Genomic DNA, 20,858 nt, shown 5'->3' on the forward strand with positions numbered 1-20,858 from the left:
GGAGTAGGGCACATACCTTTGGGGTAGGATTTTTTCCCTATGCAATCCAAGTGATACGCTTTCGGGCATTTTTTATTATTGCAAACAATCAGTTCACCACCTTCATCACAGATAAAGCAAAAGTCATCCTCTCCAACTAATACAGATTGTCGTTTTCGGCGTAATTTTTTGTTCTCTTTGCCCCTCCGTTTTGCTTTCAAAGAGCCTTTTGGGTTGGAACCTTCACTACTGGATACCTGAAACATAATTTACAGATGATCCAGGTAATTTAAAATTACTATCATCGAGGAAATGTCAATAAAAAGGTTTCAAATATTGAAACATCGATAATAAGTGCGACAATTTTGGGACCTGCAAGCTGATTGTTGAAATTGGTATTTGAATTGATTTATTAAGAAACACGCACGGTGTAAAGACAAAAATTTCAGACCTTGATGCAGAATTTCCGCACTTTTTCAGTACTTTTGGACTGCCCTTAAAAATCAGTACTATTTCCGGAAATACCGGACTTGTAGACACCCTGAGGACTTTCTGGCAGAATTGAAAATACTTAATCGATGGAAAATAAAAAATGCAAAAAATAATGGAATTTTACAAGTAAATTGCGGTCTAAAATTCTAAAAATGAATACAAACATTCCGGAGTGGTTTTCATCCTTTGTATTTGAGAGCTTTTTGTATTGTACAAAATTTAATCAAATGTAAATAGAAACTCCTAAATCAAAGAAACCGATCTCTCTAGAATAAAAATCCATAAGTTTTTAACTCACTTTGTCAACTTTTTTGGCTCCAATAAACCCTCGACAAGTGGAAGCCCCACACAGACATTCTTTCTTCTCTGCTGTCCCTGTGTCCAGATTATAATTGAAGACTAGCTCTGAATTTTGTGGGATATCTTTCAGGGCAAACAAACCAACTCTGGTATCACCGTTCACCGTCCACTTTTGCGTTTCACAGTTTGGGTCACAGGAATGATTCATAAACCTGCCACAAACAGAGATAAATCAATGCGACAAATTAAACGAAGGAATCTCCCTGGAATTTTGTGATAAATGAAGTTTTCAGGAACTTTAAGTTCTTTAACTGTAAGATCAAGAGCCTGCAGTTTTCAAATTAATTAACTTCACTAAATACAATCTTGGAGAAAGTTATTTTCTTCTTATGCGAGGTGACAAGTATTTTTTCATTCAAAGTATTCAGGATATTTTTCCGAAACTATCATATCAATGGCCACAATGAGAAACGGCAAATCTCCATTGTACCGTTTTAAAATCTCCGCTGATAATTTACTTTTTTGAAAAGAAACAAGCCGACTTAATAACTTGAAATCCACACAGAATACTCTAAAAACAGAGAAAACAATTAAGAACATTTTCAGTAATTAAGTTCTCCAGTTTTCCAAAGGAAAAATAAAATAAGACAAGAAGTCTACAATGTAGTTTCGCACTTTGGCCATCAGTATTCAACATTTTTAATGCACATTGATGTAGAACTTTCTTAAATTCTTGCTTTGAGATTTAGAAGAGACGGTAAGACCGCAATCTATCGGATCGTGAATTTAAGATATTCCACGGTTAAATGGATTAATCTTCCGGTTTCTTCAAAGGCTTCAAACTATAAGAATTATCAGATCGATTCATCACTCCTGTGAAATCCAATAAATTGAGGTTTTTACTGCTACATTACCTGCTACTTTACTGTAGTAAACCAATTGATAAAGACTTAGCTAACTACTCGAGAACAATTGGGTTTGCTTTTCCAGATAAAATAAAGGTCATAACCGGATGAAATTAAAATCAGGATCGTCAGGAGGACTCAATATCAATAAAAAATACCGACAAGATTAGTACATAAAAGTCTACCTTACCTCGCAACGTTTCCTTTAGGTCCTGCATCTACCATTCGATTTGAGTCTATAGTGAGAAAATAGAAGTTCTCATCGTTGTTTTTCATCATGCGCTGAACGCGATTTTTGTATTCCTGTTCATTGATAATTTCCCCAACATACTCAATAACAAAGTCACCTGTCGAATTTTAAATACAAATAATCAGAGCAGAGAACTTGAAATAAGTGATAAAATAGACTAACTTAATTTCAATCTGATGCCAAGTCAAAATTTGCAGACCTTTCCACTCTGTACCATAAATAGTTTGATGCAGTGTTTGAATCAATGGAATACCATTGATGTAACATTGGACAACATTGATACAACAATTGGAATAACATAAATATTAGTTTCCTCTAAAAAATGAGTCCTTACCTTAGGAATTCGAGTATATGAGAAAAATGCATTCTATGCATTATTCGATGTCCGAATGTTATGTAAAACATTTTAGGAACAGATAGTAAAGAAATAAGATCATCTACTTAAGAGGAAGACAGTTGTGCGTACCTTTTTTAAGGTTAACCAGAGTCCGAAGGCCCCAACCGCGTTTTTCTGTTCGGAATGGCTTGACAGGTGGGTAAAGCCTCTTCTCAAAGCGCTGATTATTGCAACGCTCACCTGCTTTGCAAATCATAGGGTTGCATTCCACCATCAACATTCTGTCAAAGAAAAATAAACAATAAGCCTATCTTCTCAGACTGAGATTTATTTTAAATCTAGACACTGGTCAAAGAAAAAAAAAAAAAAAAAAAAAAAAAAAACTTGTACACATTTGTACAGAGATCAACTGGCAGACTGAGTTGTTTGACCTAAAAAACTTTGTTGTGACATAGAGCAGGAAATATACTCGGACATAAATAATTAAAGTCACTGGTGATTTTGATCTTGACTCCAAAAGTGTTTTTCATTTCATCCCCAGTGAGGAATGAGCACCAGTTTTTTTGGAAAATTTTAAGGCGAGATTTTTGAAAACGTGGAAATCTTAACCTGGTGAAAATTACAACGCTCATTTTCATTCAGTTCTGTGAATTTTTCTAAAACGAAATATTCAGAAACCGTTTAGTCGATTTCCGAATTGTCTTGTTCTTCCTAAAAGAACGAGAAACAAACTTTAAGATTAATTTTCAATTTTAAACACAAGAGAACATGGATAAAATGCATTCTGTAGAAATAATCTACAGGTTCAATGATAGACTTACCTATTTAAACATTCATCATCTTGGGAGCAAGGGTTTTCTTTGTTCGGGTCACACTCACAAGCCGACAGACCGGATTCATTCAATTCGACTGGTTTTACACTCCCGACGCACTTGTTTGCTTTAATTTTAATGTATTGTGGCGGTTTCTGCAAAAAAAAAACAAGCGTAAGTTGAAACTTGGAAGAAGAAAATGTATTACAGTTTTGAGAGGGATATTAAATAATACAATGTCTAAGGAAGTCTTCGTATTGATCGGATTTGGAAAATTTACTTGAAATGGAAATTTTTTAATCTTCTTTTAGCAAGTGATAGAATCCGTTGAGGAATCCTTTTGAATTGGGGGAAACAAATTTTAATGTCAGCATCACATTTATGAGTTTAATTGACAATTCCGATCGATGTGCTGGGTGCAGAAACGACATATCTCCATTTCGGTGTCTCAGAGTTTCCACTGACATTTCGTCCATTACCGTAGAAGCAAATGTAATTCGTTGAAATTTTTACTGGATATTCCAAATGATATTACAATGCTCTAAACGAATTTTAGAAAATGTATATGATAGTATCTTTTCTAAAGTATGAATGAACAGTGAAGATTTTGAAACAACGCAACCAAGAAGTGTCCTTTCGGCATCCGACACCTTGACTATATCACATTAATTACAGAATGTGCATTTAAGTATTCATAGTGAATCCGATAGCAATTTTTTCAGTAATCGCTCATTTTGGCCAAAGCTGATTGAGTAAACTCTACATTATTGGGGCTAAAACAATTAATTTCACTCCACAATTTTTAAAAAATCCTATTTGCAACGCTTTGTGTCCAAATATTTGTTCCGATAAGATCGATTCCAGTATGCGTAGTTTCGTAATATACACAAAATTCAACAGGAGTAGTTTTTACTCTTACTATTAGTCAAATTAGCAAAAGTAATATAAAATTTAGACACAAAATTATGGTAAAATTACCATTTCTTGACGTGACTCCTCTTCTCGTTGCATTTTGGCTGCGCACCACTCTTTGTGGGCTACGGCTGCCTCTTCGACTGCTTTGCGGTATTTGTCGTTCATGTTTTTCTTCGAACCCAGACTCTTACCAGCAGAGTCACCTTCATGGTAGAGGAACACTCTCCCTCGGCTGACCCAATTGTGATCGCCGGACCCAAAGAATTTCACGGCAAACTCGCCTCGAAGGTGGGAGGCTTGCATTACCCTCTCAGGAATTTCATGAGGGAGCAAAATTTGAGCAGGCCACCATCTATAATGCCCTAACTTGACCCATACAATCTCTCCGAAGAGCGGAAACCGCCCAGTCTTACAATCTTCACAAATGAAACCATCTGCGTATTCTTCTGGGGTAAGTTTGACACACGGGGCGTGGAAGGTTGCCGGACATAGGTCGCAGCAAATGAGATCTCCACCTGAGGAACAAATGAAGCACCAATTCGCTGAGACATGATGATTCCTCGCTTTGGGTGGATTATAATGCCGTGGGCAAATTATTTGCAGATTGCTGAGGATTTCCGAGCCTGCAGGGACACAATAATTTCCAAAATGATACGCAGTCGGGCACTTGATGCATCTGACGAGTTGCTTCTCGTGGAGAGCCCGTTCTTTGACGACGCTAGGGTTGTCTGACACACATGTATGACAGACATGCTGCGGACAGGTGAGCACCTTGTCCTGTATCTGACCGGTCAGTGTGTCTCGCCGCTTTGAGCCACCCGTCAGAATTGCTTGAGGCCAAGAATGTAGACAACTCTCATGGAAAAGACGACCGCACCAGGCTGAAAATGTAAGTTAATAGATAAGCTACAAGCAGCACTTCATTGTACTTTGATGCTGATAAATTGGATAAAAATAAAGCATCATCTTAGAGAAGAGAAATTACTATACTGGATGCGACTGGATGCATGTCACAATAAAACGAAATTTTTTACAATGTTCGTAAAAGTAGAGGTTGGTAAAGTGTCAAATTAAATATAACGACAAAAATTAGCGTAAACAACAGTTAACTGATTCTCTGATATACTGCGCAACCTACCTGAAGAAGGCAACATCCCATTTTAATCTGTTATAAAATATTTTCGCTTCTCCTTGCCATCGCACTTAATTTTTTTACTTTGACTTAATTTTAATCGAAACTTAAAATCCTGAATCAAACACCTCTAGCATTGATGTATTGATCGTAATTATTTTATTGTCAGGATTGATCAATCATGGTTTACAGCAGGAGCCTTAGGAGTCGTTTCTGCCTTTTCATTTATGTAATTGATTTTGAATTAGGTCAAAAAGAGTACTAAGACTTACGAGTTCGACATCTGATCTTGTCTTCTTCATTTGTTTTAGGATGAACATCTAGTCCACACTCAAAACAGGGTGGAATCTTTTTCAGCAAGCAATTGTGACACAGGAAGTCGCCGTTAACACTATCTTTATCACCGTTTTTGCCTTTAGTACCAGCCTGATAAAAAAAGGCATACGAAATAATGGTAAAAATTGGTAGCCACAGGATGAAAAATATTTTTAAAAAAGTAAAATTTTTACCAATAGGAAATTATTCACATTGAGAGAAAGCTTATGAACGAGCAATTCATTGATGACCTGAAGAACAAATTAGGTTGATCTAAAAATGTTTTTAAAGGAGTCAAAATTTCGCCTTTGATCTACTGACTTAAGCTCTAAGCCTTTTGCGATGTGCTGGGCAAATCTTGGCACTCATGTTTACGATGTATTGATGATTTTACCATGGACTGCATGCTTGTCACTATTTAAAAGAGTAGTGTGATTGGCCTAAAATTTATTTTGTAGAGTAGGTTATTGCTTTGTTTTGGTATTTGCATAATATTGTGCTGTTGAACATTTGATAATTTCAAATTTTCTTGAAATTTGCTAATTATAAGATTTTCTTGACTTTGCCGGCAATATATCAACGACACAAACTGATTTTTACTAAATTTTCCCCCTGTTTCCTCAAAAAATAAGAGATTAATGTGTAGTACGTTGATTTTCAACAGCAGAAATAAATTTAGAATTATTAATAAGTGTTCAAATACTGACTTTTGCCTGCCGAAATACTAATTCTGGGTACAGAAAGGTTAAATTAAGTAAAAAGTCACATAGCTACCACTTTACGCAACAATGTGGACGAATTTAATTACTCACCTTGCTGTTCTCTTCCTTCTTATCAACTTGGATTTTCTCCAGGGCGCCGTCTGGCTTCGTTTCAACACCACTGTTTGATTTAGAACTCTCTTTTTCTTCATGGATGCTATTTTTGGGCTCAGAAACTGTCCTGGATTCGTTACAGAACTCTGCCTCGGAATTTGATTTCCCTGAATTTTTATCTTCTTTCTTCGAAGCAACTGGAGCACTGTCAGATCTGCTTTTCGAGATACAGTCTTTATGAAAATAGCCGCAGCAGAAACCTTGGCACTTGAATGTCTCACCGCTTTTCTCACAAAACACGCACACCTTCTCATTTTTGAAACCCCTAGAAACATAAATATAAAGGTTTTTAGTGTTAGTAGAGATAAGAGAATAATAAAATGAGGAAAAAAATATTCATAACCTGAGATTTAATAACATGGGCTCTGCTTTCAGCCATACATTTTCTTTTCCATCATTTTCAGCTTCAATATTTGTTGATAATAAGAAATTAAAGAATAGCCTCCTAGCGATAAACTGAGAAGGCATTACTAATCAAAACGAACATTAATTAAAAAGACTGAAAAGCAAAAGAACTAAAAGTAAAATTTTGAAAGTAAACTACAATTTAAGATTAACCAAAATCTAAAATGAGTATAACATCATGACAGCACTGCTCCTTACGACCAAATCATTTTTTGTTTTAGACAACAGCAATCTGTTTCTCTTGCTCTCAATTAACCCCTACGTATTATTATCCTGCTCTACAGTTGTGATATCGTCACCTTCCAGCCAAAGTATAACAAGCGCCATCCGACATTTCAAAATTTCCGCTGCCATTTTTTTATTTTCAAAGAAATTGTTGGTTGAATCTGATTGAAAATTTCACTGAATTTTATCGGCAGCAAAAAGAAAATTTGGTGAAATTTTTTGACAGCTTTGTTAAACAATTTCTCTGTAAAAAAATAAAATGGCCGTGGAAATTTTGAAACGTCGCATGGCGCTTGTGATACTTTGGCCGAAAAGTGACAATATAAGCATTTATTTCTTGATTTTTTAAGCGAATATAAATTTCTTGTGCAGCTATACAAACATATCAATGGGCCTATTGCAAACTTTTGCAAGAGCAAAAATTAGAGTTGTCACTCATAGAAAATGTTTCAAAAATCACGATGAGCGCATCGGCAAAGTCTGCAATGCACTCCTTACTTCACAATTTGCATGAGAAATTTGCGTTCATTCGAGCTTCCTGCTTCAAAAACGGTACCACGGCACCGGTGAACATTTCGTTAGAGAGGTCATTCCATCCAACCCCTGCTCACAAGGAGACTACGCAATCTTCATTGTAGCCAACGCCAATCTGCCAAAACACATGTGACAGGACGATAATTCTGACCACATGATAACAATTGGCGTGTTTACATTCACATTTTTCTCGCTTTGATAGATATCCATCTTGATTGACCTCGTGCTCTCCTCAACTTGCGCGCAGAAGCGTCGGCCATGTTGAGCAGGGATTGAATGGAATGACGCCTCTAATGAAATGTTCACCTGTGCCATAGTATCCTTTTTGAAACAGGAAGCTTAAAAAAACGCAAATTTCTTACGCAGATTGTGAAGTTAGGAGTGCATTTCAAAGTTTGCCGATGTGCTCATTGTGATTTTTGAGACATTATCTTTAAGGAACAATTTTTACTTTTGCTCTATCAAAAGTTTACAGCAGGCCCATTAAAACATCCAATAAAATACACCTTGATGCCTAAAATTGGATTTTCGAAAGAGATAGCTAAACATGTGCAGATGAGATGGATAACCATCGAAAGGAACCCAGGGTCACTCTGACATCATTCTAATAGTCATCAATGGAAGCGTCCGTTGAGTTCCTTGAGGCATGCCTAAGCTAGTCCATTAAGCTTGGACGTTTCAATGCATACCTGAACAAGCTGTTATTTTTCCCCCTTTTGGAGACTGCTTCCACAATAGGGGGTGGGGAGGAGGAGGACAGTCTATCGCTGCTCTCTGTTACGGCCGGGTCAGAGCTGCATGGGTCGCCTTCCTCTTCATTTTCCTCGCTTTCTACTTCACTTTCTTTTTCTTCCTCCGAAGAATCATCCTTCACAAATCGTGGTTGGTACCTAAAAGAACATGAAAAGATAGCGTCAACGTTGCTCGAGTTAGGTGAGGGAAGACACTGGCTATATAGCAATGGAAGGTATCAGCAGTTTTTCCCCCAAAATTACTTACCTTCAAACATGTGGACTAAAATCCATATTGGCCACTTTGGATTAAGTAGCTGACTTTAGTAGCATCTTTGAAGTGGCTGACGTTTTTTTTCTTTCCTTTTTTTTAAAACAGAGTTAAAAATTATTTTGGTTTTTCCTTTGATTTGTTCCATTTTGAAAGACAAATATTTCTAAAAAGCAGGAAAAAAATCAAAGCTACTAACTTGAGTTTTTGATTATCATCCATCGCCAGCCAAACTTTCCGCAGATATTTCTCAATATCCTCTTCTTTCAGCTCGGGATGTTCATCTGATAAGCGATCGAAAGTTTGAGAATAGTACAAGTCGAAGTCCGGTCCGAAGTCCTGTTTCTTCTTCTTTCGTTTTTTCACTGGACTCTTCTGCCTTTTTGCCTTGGAGACTGATTCAACCTCTTCGTTTATCTAAAAAAAAAAAAATTAAGATATGAGTGAGTAAAAAAAATTTGAAACGTTTATTTGCTCCCTTACAAAGCTTTCTCCAATCAAATACTCATCACCGTTATATATTATGTATATATACTAAATGAACAAAAGATAATCTGCCACAGGAAATGATAAGATAAAGTGAAATGCAACGTCAAAATCCCACGACAGATTGTAATCCCTCTTGCAACTCTTGCAGTCATTAAAATGAGATGGGTTTAATGAATGGACTTTAAGACAAGGTAGGAATTCAGGGATTATGATTCATGTTTCTTATCATGATCATGATCAGTAGGGGCTCGAATTCCCGAAAGAATAATTACTACAAACCAGGAAAGAGAACTGCAGGGCTCCTGGACTTTCCCTGTTTTCCTGGTCGATAAATACCTTGTATGATGCTTTTCGTGTTTAAAAAATGCTACTGCAGTAAATGTAAACAGACGAATGTTAAAGAATGCAATAAAAAATAGCAAATTAGAGTTCTACCTCTACTTCTGTGCTCTCCTCATTAGACCCATGTTCTTCCTTCTTTTGAACAGATTTTGAGTTGGAGGGAATTTCTTTCTTCCGGTACGCTCTCTTGACTTTTTCCTCTTGCTCTTTAGGTGCTGATGATGGATCCTGAAATCATTTAATACGTACATCAACGAAGCATCAAAAGTATGGCTTAAAAATAATTTCTTCTTTGGAAAAAAAAAAAAATTGATGAAGAAAAAAAAAATTATCTGCTTTCTACTCTTTAAAGCTTTTCAAGAAGATGTATCTTTTTGTAGCTCTCCAAACAAAGGAAACTTCATTCCAAGGTTGCGAGACTGGCTCAAGCAATTCAATTAGCTAATGACAAACGTATGAATGCAATTTCTGCTAAACTTTTGCTGGCTTTAGAGTGTAAACAGTGGAAAAAACCAATAGAATTTTCAGTTCGAAAAACTCAACAATTTTCACGTAAAAATACGATTTATAGGTGGTATTTTCGCAACATTGGAACGCAGTTACATTCCTATTATCAAGAAACGATAGATGATCAGTGATGAAAAAAATTCAAAATATTCCAAGTAGCAGTTTAGTTTGACCTTTCACTATTCATTACAATAAAATTGAATACTTGAATAAATAAACATTTTTGGCTGAGCAACTGCCATTTTATCTTATGAAAAGATCAGTTTCCTGAAAAAACATAGTCCAAAATAGAGTACACCTAGGTAATTTTGATTTATCACTTTTAGTTGTCAGCCCAAACGGTTTTTTTTTTTAAAAAAAAGAAGTTTTGTAGGGTTGCCACAAAATTTATGAGGTTAATTTCCCTAGCACAATTTGATAAAATTTCCTGACACTTAAAGATACACCAGACGGCTAAAAAGACAACTAGAAATAGTTCTTGGGCAATATTTGTTGTTTGAACCGCAAACCTATTCAAAAAAAGAAATAAAGGTGACTTAAAAATCTGATCCTGACACTTTCATCAATTTTCTTGACATTTCGGTTGCCAGCCCATGAGGTTTTTTTCCAAAAACAATATGGGATAAAAATCAATATTTTTGACACAACTGCTACTGTTTTGTCGTAAGAACAGTACCTGAAAAATAAAAAGTCCAAGAAAGAATGTACTTACCTTCAATTCATCGCTTTCAGCTGCCGGCTCAATTGCTTTTAGCTTCCAATAGGCTCGCTTGACTCGATCTTTCTTTTCTTTTTGTAAGCGCCGCTTCTTGAGTTGCTTTTTCATTTTAAGCACTGCCAATTTGTTTTGGGGAAGCATCTTCTCCTTCAATGAAAGCTTCAATGGATTTCTGCCTTTGCTCGTCTTCAATTTGTACTTCCCGTTGTTTTTAATAATTGTAAGCTTCTTTGGGGGCGAGTCTGTGCTCATTGGGCTCGTCTCAGGAGGGGAGGGAGAAACAGGCTCCTGAAATAATCATCGATTAAGGCTGAGACGAATTTCTATGCTTTTGATCATTTTAATCATGATATTATTCTTACAATTTAGAAAATAGAATTGAATATCCTAATATCCATGGTTTGGTGCAGAAAATGCTCATCCAAGGTGTCTACTAAAAATCAATTTGGATTTTCCTGATATTCTAGATTCAATCTCCTGTTAAGGCTTGATTAAATTCACAATTCTTTGAAATTACGACAAACCAACATACTTGTTGAGTCGAATCAAATGTTTCATACATGAATGAGCTATAAACTGCATGTAATTAAAAAATGCTTCACGCACTTGGCATTTCCGAATCTACGACCGACTTTCTTGATATTTACCTCATGATAACTAATTTCCTGATATTTGCCGGTTTTTACTGACAGTAGACGTTTAAAAATCTCTGGTTATGTTTCACTTTTATCTAGGAAAACTAATCAACATTTTTCCTTGGTTTTTTGGGGGTGCTTATTCTAATGAGTGAAGATAATTTACAGAAAATTTCAATAGAAACTGTTGTCTAGTTTTCCTTTTAAAAAAAAAACTAAGAGCAGAGACTTGCTGCATGACAATCTGAGACACAAATTTTTCAACTTTAGCCATCGATACGTTGCTCTCCTGTACAGGGAATAAGTATCGACCGATCTCACATAAAAATCATAAGTACTTAAACACTGAGAATGAGCAATCTGCTTCTTGATGTTCAGAAATTGCAGCTTACTTATTGCATATTGTTTACTCTAATCTTGGGTAACCTCGTTCAGATAATAAAAGTAAAATGAAGCTATGATCAGAAGTTTGAACGAAAAAGAATAGGAATCACTTGGACAGGCATGGAATACGTTGACCTCAAGTTTATTTTATATAAAATTAACTTACCTAATCAACTCATCTAAGTAATCAACTTATCTGATCAACTTATCAATCACTTTAATCAGGAATTCCACTTTAGATTATGTTTTCCATAAATGACTTTGTTCTGTTGAGGGTAACATATTTATTTACTCTTGATAACAGCAGGATTTTTTCATTGAATTGTACCACAAAGCATAATAATCCCGAAAGAATTTCTAAATCCGTCAAAGCTGCCACCGAGAAAAGAGGGAAATTTTCTCTGAACGACCAAGTTTTCAGAGTTAAAACTCTCAAATCTAACGGTAGCCCCACTCCTGGTAAGCCTAAAATTGTCAATAAATGCTGTCACTGAATAAATCATTAGCCCGTGTCACACTATCAAAACTAGACATCAAAATATCTAGGTCAGGTGTTGTGATTGGCTTATTCGATGACTTAGACCAATCACAGCACTTGAACTAGACATTTTGATTGAGTATTTTGATAGTGAGAAACAGGCTATTATTCACTCGAAGACTGACTCAAGGGCGCTAACAGTTTCTTTCCGGTAAATTTTACCCAGTTGATTCTGCGTCTAATAAAGGAATAGTGTGCTGTGTATATTTTTACCAGTGCGCTTATAGATGGTTCAGCAGAGGCTTGAGAGGTTGTAGGATGTGATATCTGATGACTGGATGGAACTTCTTCTTCCATGAGGAGTTTAAGTAGATCTTTCTTTGTTCTTTGCACTTCCATGGGGTATAGGCGTTGGAAGTGCTGGACTCTGTCGTCAGCCCTGGGAACATATAACAAACAGGGATTTACTTTTAAAGCTGAAGGAGGAGTCATTTTCTTCGAAATCATAAGCCTTGATTAATTTGAGCACATTCGGTGGAATCTCCACTTGAATGGACCACTGATCAAGATACCAATTTACGCACTATGTGTTTCCACTCCAAAATTTCACGTAAAACACGATTTGCGCACGAAAATCATTAAAATTAACTTCAAACCATGATATTAACCATTTTACTTAGAATTGGTTATCAAAAATTATGATTTCCCACTTGCAAGAAAAAGAAGAGTCTACTTGAATCAAATTGCGCACTATGCCGGTTTTGGCGGGCTTCTCAATGAGCAATGTTCCTTCCCTGCTCTATGGCATCCAAAGTGTAAATAATGTGTAATAGCTAAACCAAAGCGTCGATATTGAGGTTATCATTTTTATTTTGCAAAGACGGTCACAGTATCATTTAACGTCTGATTTAACTAAAGTAGATTATTGTTTCTATAAGCGAGAAGTTTGAATTTATGCATCAAATATCTTGGTCAGGAATTGCTTTCGGTAACTTTTGCTGCGCAGATAGTGAAATGCATGAAATTTTGATGAGGAATCATACATTACAATGCTTAAATTCTTACCATGTATAGTGATCTATGGAGAGTTTGATGATTCTGAATATTTTCTTCAATGTACATTTTCCAAGGATATTTACCTCTTCAACTCAAAATTCAGCTTTAGAACACCAGTTCATGAGCTGTAAGACTGGTTGGATTGCGAAAAAACTTGTGAAAAAATCAATTTGTCAGGAAGAGACATATAGAACAAGACTTGATCAATCAAAATTTGCCAACTGGAGACTCCCGCATTGTTCAAATTGTCTGAAAGTGCACTCTTTTCACAAACATTTAAACCTTATACCCATCAAAAAAATTACCCTATTCCACATTTTAGAGCTTTTCCTCATTTTCATTGCAAGCTTAGGCACAAGATACCGATTTTACTCCTGTCTAGAAATTTCTTCAAAAGAACACAACCTTTACGATCAAAGACTTCCATGCTAAGCAAAGTTTGAAACATTTTCAGTGACTGATAAACTTTTTTTCCACAAATTCTCTCTTTGATCTTGTCCTTTTCTTGTTGTTATTCTTTGTATTGGGTTTTCTTTTTATTAGTTTGTAACAGTAATTGTATTCTACATTTGAGTAGAAATGCCCACTAAGCAAATTAAATTAATAAATCAATAGACAAGTAAATATTCCAAGACACTGAAGTATATAAAATAAGTTACCTTCCTAAGGACATCAAATGTTCAGCTTCTGAGACAGCTTGTTCCCAACCACCTTTGGTGTGAGGTTTTATGGTGAATTTTATGGCGAACGCTGCTTTTTTTCGAGGCTGCAAGAGGTGAAAAAAAGTGAAGAGTTGAATGCAATGGTGAGAAACGATTTCTGGTGAAGTCCTAGATTTAAAAATCAGTTATGCTGAAGTAACGATGTGTACAGATAAAATTTTGTTCTTAAGTACTATCCATTGGGATTCTTTTGATCTCAGCAATGAATTTCCAAGCATGTAGTCAATCAGGTATTTGAAATTGATTCCCGACGTTGAAATTTGAAAGAAGACCAGCGATTAAAGAGAACAAGTGATGACAGTAGATTTTTGCTATTGAGCAGGTGCATCGATGTCAATACAAATGAATGACAACAGAAAATGAGTTTGTCTTAACTAGCTCATTGAACTTTTCTAGCTCTTTTTAGGTTATATTGAAATAAAATGAATTGTAAGTGAAGTTAATTACATTGAATAAATTCTTGAAATTAGACTAAATTATTCTAAAGCTATAAAAGAAAAATGGTTTTAAAGAATAACTTACGTCTTGGAGCACTTTCGACTGTAAATCAAAGAACTGCTGCTTGTTGATGAATTCTAATAAATTTTTCGCAGGGAGCCAACTGTGTCTTCCATTATCACCACAGAACTGAAGGAAATACCACTTAGAAGTGCTTCTCCCTTTAGCTATAAACAGAAAATGAATATTACTATACAGTAAATGAAGAAAAAAGTAAATCGAAAAACAAATGAAAATTTTTTAACATACTTATTATCTGTATTAAAATGTCAATGATTTAGGGAAAAGAAAACTGATAATTTAAGGGTATAACTTTGAAAAATTTCACCAACAATGAGTAAGTTTAAGTATTCGGTAAAGTAATAAAGTATGAAGCAAGTTTAATAGTATATCACAAAAGAATGGGTTTAAGTTTTGTGAAATACTGAGGAAAAAATCGACTATTGTGGTGTCAATTTTAAGTTTAATTCTATAAATTTGAATTAAAAAATCATAATTTTCATTTATGGTTTAAGAATTTCTGGGTTTTCACCTTTTCTTGGATTTTTGATTAAATGATTAGTAATTAATTATTTTTCATATCTTGGTTTGAAGTTTTTAGGTAGTAAGATTAATAATTTTAATCTCAGTTCTATCAGTTTATTTCTATTTGCAAATATTTCTTTGATTTCTTTTGAGAAATCAATAGCAGAGGAGCAGAAAGTTCTCTGGAGCAAAAATAAGACGTAGTATAAGCCTTTATAATTTCTACTTCCTGGTATCAATCCTCCCCATCATTCCGCAAAAAAGTCAAATGCACACATAGTACAAAAACAGTTTTTAAGAGACATGCTTTCCTGGTTGTTCCCCAGTTTCTTTTTCATTTTTCACTTTGAAAAAGAGGTTTTGTCCTGAAAACTTTTCCCAAAATACTAACTTTTTACACAAACGTGTGTTCTGGAAACAGGATCGTTCATTATGATGCAAGGCCAGTAGGGGAATTTTCCAATTCCACCCCAAGCTAAGTCACCGACAGCCCAAATTTTTTCCGCATCTCCAACAAATTCACCACCTGGTATTATTGAACTTGATGGAGTTATGGGTGTTGATGCACTGGCTGGAGTCATCACAGATGGGGTCGCTTTGATTTTGGCGTCGTGAACTTTTGTACTACCTGAAGACAAAAGAAAAGATTACTAAAAAACTCTGTTGCAAGTTAGGCTACTTTAATGACCTTCAAAATGCACAGAAACAGGGCCACAAACCCTAGAAGAAAAATATTCAGAGCCAAGCATTCAACTTACAGTTCTGATATGTATGAGGTTTGCTTTACACACTCATTATAAAAGGGAAAATTTAACACAAATGAGTTTTCCCCCCCGTACGATGAGTACGTAAAAGCGCTGAAGGCTATGACTTTACGCCAATTCCTGTGTTTCAAATTTGAGAGGTACTCTATGTATACTGCATAGCTGAAGAAAATTCTAACCTTCGAAATTTTCACTCAGTAGCTTTCCAAATTTTTCCATCCGCTTTTCGCTAAAGTCTCTCCAGTTTCTGGAGTTTTTAAAACCTCCTCTTCTTGTTTAAGAGGCGGCGTAAGTAAATACCTAGAAAATGTAAGCTAAAAAGCTCAGCAAATACTTGGCTGAGGCACAAATATTGCAAATCTCTAGGCAGATCAAAATGAAAACCTACATACCTATCCCTATTTTATTGCCTAATGGCTTGTAAGTATTAATTATTTGTGCTGGCTCATTTGTTGTTTGTATAATTTCCTAACACTAATTTATTTACATTACAATGGGTGGTAGGTTACACGAATTCTGTGACACATATTTGTGTATACTGCGAGACGACGAATCAATTTGAAACAAGAGAGGAATGGGTCTGAGGCACATGAGAGATATAGCCAAAAGTAAAGGCTTCCAGCAGGTAAATTTGCACGAATATCACGATGAACATAGAAAAATCTAAAATCAACTCCTTGGCGCACATTCTGCGTTTCTACATATTTTGTAACTCGCTTTTTTAAGTTTACCTCATCCAGGGGTAATTTTTCTTAGCTGCTAGCAATTAGGTTTGTGCAGAGAGACAGGAGAGAACCTAACCTAAAGAAACAAACAATCTTGCAGACTGTTGTGAATCTTCTTTCCGTTTGATTTAAATTGTTTTGAAGCTTTTGTTTATGTGAAACAAAGAAAAACAGAAAGAATAAATGCTTGAACAAGTTTGCTAGATTGTTCACAGTTCCATGAGGCAAAAATATTTGATCATGTACTGACGAATAGGTATTTCAAGATTAATGCATAGTTATAGCAAAGCAAAGAAATCTGCAGGAATATAAAGAGAAAAAGCTTGATACAACTTTGAAAAACTTGAGATGGTTAAAATATCTCTGCAAAACATAAAAACTTACAGATAATTAGCTGATGATTTCACTTTTGAAACACTAAATGATCTAACTAAGGTTGGCTTTTTGTAGGTGAAATTGCATTAAAATTATGTTCACTACATCAGAAAAGTCTAAAATCCACTCTGTAATTGTCCATTGTACATTGAAGAGTGAAACACAAGGTGCAAATTCAAGCAATGATATATTTTCGGCATCAAAATTTCATGTAGAACAAGATTTGCACAACAAAAATTATTGAGAGTTGCTCCTAACTACGATACTTAGATTTTTCAGTGCATGAAGTCAAATTTCCGGCTAAAAAAAAACCATGATCTATTCAAGTTAAATCACACATTACTTAGACATTACCGTAATAGTCTCTGCAGTGTGAAAACATAACATCCTTCATCTCTGCACTTTGGCTCAGTTGTTGCACGTTTACACTAGGAACAACATATGACTGAGCAGGAATATTGCTTGATTAAGAAGCTGACAAAACTGTTCTAATGCGCGATTTAATTCACGTAGACCCTGGTTTTTCTTGAGAGCAGGAAATTTCAATTTTTTTTAATCTGTGCTGAATATAAAAGTGGATATTTTGATTAAAAGTTAACATCAAAAACATTTGCTGCACAAATCGTTTTCTGTGTGAAATTTTGAGAAGGAAATATGTATCAGAATACTAGAATTTATACCTTGTCCAATAGTCCATTTTTAATTGTTCAAAATTCGGAAACAGTAATTTCTATGAATAACTTGCCTGAAGGTGTTTTAACAGAATTGGCTCCAATATCTTCAAGACGAATGGAGACAGAAGTGCTTCCGATGGCTTCATGAGAAACTTCTGTGGCGGTCGTATTCAAGTTTGAGTCAGGAATATCACCATCAATTTGGGGCGTGATGGACTGTTTTGGCCGTCCACGTTTGGCAACTTTCTTTCCACTTCCTGGCAAATTTGCACTACAATTTGCTTTGACTATTGCGCTTTCATTAAGTGAACAAACAATGGTGCTTCCAATGACTTCATGTGCTACTTCTGTGGTGGTAGTTTTCGATTTTGCATCCGGCATGTCACCATTAAGTTGAGGTGTAATGGATTGTTTTGCCCGTCCACGCCTGGCAACTTTTGTTACACTTCCTGGCAAACTTGAACTACAGTTTGCTTCAACTGTTGCGCTTTCATCAAGCGAACTAACGGCAGTGTTTCCAATGGCTTCATGAGAAACTTCTATGGTGGAAGTTTTCAAATTTGCATGAGGAATGTCACCATTAAGTTGAGGCGTAGTGGATTGTTTTGCCCGTCCACGCCTGGCAACTTTAGCTCCACTTCCTGGCGTGCTTGCACTAGAATTTGCTTCAACTGTAGCGCTTTCATTAGGCAAACTAACAGTAGTGTTTCCAATGGCTTCATGAGAAACTTCTGTGGTGGAAGTTTTCGAGTTTGCTTGAGGAATGTCACCATTAAGTTGAGGCGTAATGGATTGTTTTGTCCGTCCACGTCTGGCAACTTTTGTTCCACTTCCTGGCGCGCTTACACTAGAATTTGCTTCAACGGTTGCGCTTTCATTAAGCAAACTAACAGTAGTGTTTCCAATGGCTTCATGAGAAACTTCTGTGGTGGAAGTTTTCAAGTTTGCTTGAGGAATGTCACCATTAAGTTGAGGCGTAATGGATTGTCTTGTCCGTCCACGTCTAGCAACTTTAGTTCCACTTCGTGGCGCGCTTGCACTAGAATTTGCTTCAACTAATGAGCTCTCATCCAGCGAACAATTAGGTGTTGTACCTGAAACTACTTCACCTGCAAGAGAGCTTTGAACTTTCCTCTTACCTCTATTGCTACTAGCCTGCAAGGAGCTTTCAGGCGTTGTGATAGAAATTTCGCCATTTACCATGATTCCGGGAGTTCCAGCATTTTCAGCATTGGCAAGCCTGTTCGATGAAGTGCTTGCTCGCTTCCGCAAAACCGCCTGTTGTTTTGATGGTTCAGGAGCTTGGCCATTTGTAGTGCTTGCGCAAGAGCTAGGCGAGAGGAAGTTTTTGACATTTTTGCCATGGGCCACGAAGTCAGACGATACTTTAGGTTTTCTTGCGCGACCATACCTACTAGAAGGAGTAGTAGAGGACGATTTTTCCGGAGTTTTGGCATCATTGATTTCTGAGGCGGTTGGTTGTGTTGTCTCCACAGCCATAGCTTTGATTTAGTTTATCCGGGCGGATTCAAGAAAAACTAATTACTCATTCTTGATTTCATCCCTGAAACAAAGAAATGAAGAAAAATTTATACCAAGCAATTAAAGCTACACATTCAGGGCAAAATTCTCGGTGATCATGATTCCACAATTTTAATAGATACATTTACATTCGCTTCTTTCATTCTTTACTATTTGTAAAATTAACATTTTCTCCATGGCTGTAAGTATATTATTTCCGATACATTTGACTTTTTCAGCCATACCACAAATTTTTGGTATAGCGCTGCTTTACTCTTAAGTGCCTCAGTTGAGGAGAGTTCGATGTGGGTAAAGAAATCAAGCCTATCGACAGAACACCACCAGTTTCACTCTTATTAGAGCACATTAGGCGAACATAGCCTCAACCAAACGAAGACACTCAAGAGTAAAGCAGCGCTTTACCAAAACATCATGAGATGGCTGAAAAAGTTAAATATATTGGATTACCATTTTCTATTGTAGTTGTGAATATAGTTTCTTTTCTTTCTTGACCCACACATTAAAGCCTGGTTTAAGGGTGTGTAGCATTGTATTTTCTGTCTTGTGTATTTATGTTATTTAATTTCCTTAATAGATGAACTAAACTAAACTGAACTGATCAAAAGAAATGGCCAAGTACATGAGGGATTTGCAACAGACGGGACAGCGAAAAGATCACAAGCGCTGATACATTCTCGTCTTCTGGTATAGCCTTCAATTTTGATCCATCCTACCTACAGCTTGCTTTTCTTTAGGTACTTGACTTGAAAATTCGCCTCCAATTACACTCAAATTAGCACCATTTAATGAGTATATAAGTGCCAAGATGTTGCACTGGAAGTTAGTTACAAAAATATTTACCCTATATTAACAGCAAGTAGGAGAATCACCTAAAAACTGAGATGGAAGTTCCCTTGCTACAGCTCCATTATTTCATAAAAATGCAACAAGTAGGATACTTACAACTCTGTTGCATCTAATGATAGGGTGCCTCCCGTAAAAATCATGTTCAAACACAAGCAGATCTCAATTTGACAGTTGATCTAAGCTCAGTACATGCGTAAGAATCGATTCTAAAAAGAGGATCTATAGGTTAGGTCCATGAGCGTTAGATTTAACAACAGACCTCTTGGACTGTCTTGGACAGACACAAGACAGAGCACTGAATGATGCTGTTGAATAATAAATGGGAGATTTGAAAAGGAAAGAGCGTTTACTTAGGTTAGGATAAATGAACACTAGGGATGGTATGGAACCTCCTGGACACAAAGCCAAATGCGAAGCACAACTAGGCCTCCAAAAGAGTAGCTTCGCAGATGGAGGTTTGAGCTTGAGGTTGATATCAGAGATGTTTGTCAGTCTTTTAGAACTAGCTAATTAAAATCTTTGGTAAAAGTAATGTAAACGATTATAATTACACAAGCTTTACTGATTTTCAGTGAGGCAAGCTTCTGTAAATGGACGACGAGCATTCCAATGTTGACTGCATAACAATTTGGGATCGGTGCTATATTGAGAAGGGTGAAATTATATTTGGGGCATATTTTGAAATCCGTCAACTTTGTATAGATAGCTGAGGTTCAGTTTCGAATAATAAACGAGGAAATTACTGGAAATTCGTTGCAAGCATGTGTAAACAAACTACAGTAACTACATCACACAGTTTGATTGCTACATCAGCATGTTATCAGCGAAGGGAGTGAGGGCCTAAATCCATGATAAAGTGGTAGCTTTTGATTAAATTACCATGGGAAAAAGAGAGCAGTAAACTTACTGTGGAAAATATAGGCATTTTTAGAACGTTGAAGAATTTATCACACTGTTTTTCACTATCAAAAGCGTTACACAGAAATTCCCGCTCAAAACACGTCAACTGAAAAACTTGCCGTGGAAGCAGCGGAACTCTAGGAACCAAGGAACTTTCAACCCATGCTGCTCCCTAGCAGCCAATGGTGAAACTAGTAAGT

General features: G+C 36.1%; 1 protein-coding gene across 3 annotated transcripts in view; it reads right to left on the reverse strand.

Moving 5' to 3' along the window:
• LOC109034203 (histone-lysine N-methyltransferase NSD2) overlaps window positions 1–20,814 on the reverse strand; it is a 30,365-nt gene extending 9,551 nt beyond the window's left edge. Inside the window, exons 1-18 of one of the 3 annotated variants that reach the window (XM_019047215.2) lie at window positions 20,666–20,814; window positions 17,442–18,934; window positions 15,224–15,460; window positions 14,332–14,474; window positions 13,747–13,853; window positions 12,305–12,470; window positions 10,529–10,822; window positions 9,403–9,537; window positions 8,678–8,895; window positions 8,166–8,366; window positions 6,250–6,577; window positions 5,395–5,548; window positions 4,054–4,871; window positions 3,085–3,230; window positions 2,393–2,544; window positions 1,867–2,023; window positions 770–983; window positions 17–236 (exon numbers count right to left, since the gene is read on the reverse strand). In XM_019047215.2, the coding sequence (XP_018902760.2) occupies window positions 17–236; window positions 770–983; window positions 1,867–2,023; window positions 2,393–2,544; window positions 3,085–3,230; window positions 4,054–4,871; window positions 5,395–5,548; window positions 6,250–6,577; window positions 8,166–8,366; window positions 8,678–8,895; window positions 9,403–9,537; window positions 10,529–10,822; window positions 12,305–12,470; window positions 13,747–13,853; window positions 14,332–14,474; window positions 15,224–15,460; window positions 17,442–18,870 (5,119 nt within the window). In that variant the 5' untranslated portion in view covers window positions 18,871–18,934; window positions 20,666–20,814. Of the gene's footprint in view, window positions 1–16; window positions 237–769; window positions 984–1,866; window positions 2,024–2,392; window positions 2,545–3,084; window positions 3,231–4,053; window positions 4,872–5,394; window positions 5,549–6,249; window positions 6,578–8,165; window positions 8,367–8,677; window positions 8,896–9,402; window positions 9,538–10,528; window positions 10,823–12,304; window positions 12,471–13,746; window positions 13,854–14,331; window positions 14,475–15,223; window positions 15,461–17,437; window positions 18,935–20,309; window positions 20,553–20,665 lie in introns of those variants that run through there. The other 2 variants (XM_072304282.1, XM_072304281.1) reach the window with 2 other exon arrangements.
• Between the last annotated feature and the right edge of the window lie 44 nt (window positions 20,815–20,858).

This window comes from Bemisia tabaci, chromosome 9 (assembly GCF_918797505.1).
Source record: "Bemisia tabaci chromosome 9, PGI_BMITA_v3".
In the NCBI taxonomy this organism is placed as follows: Eukaryota; Metazoa; Arthropoda; class Insecta; order Hemiptera; family Aleyrodidae; genus Bemisia; species Bemisia tabaci.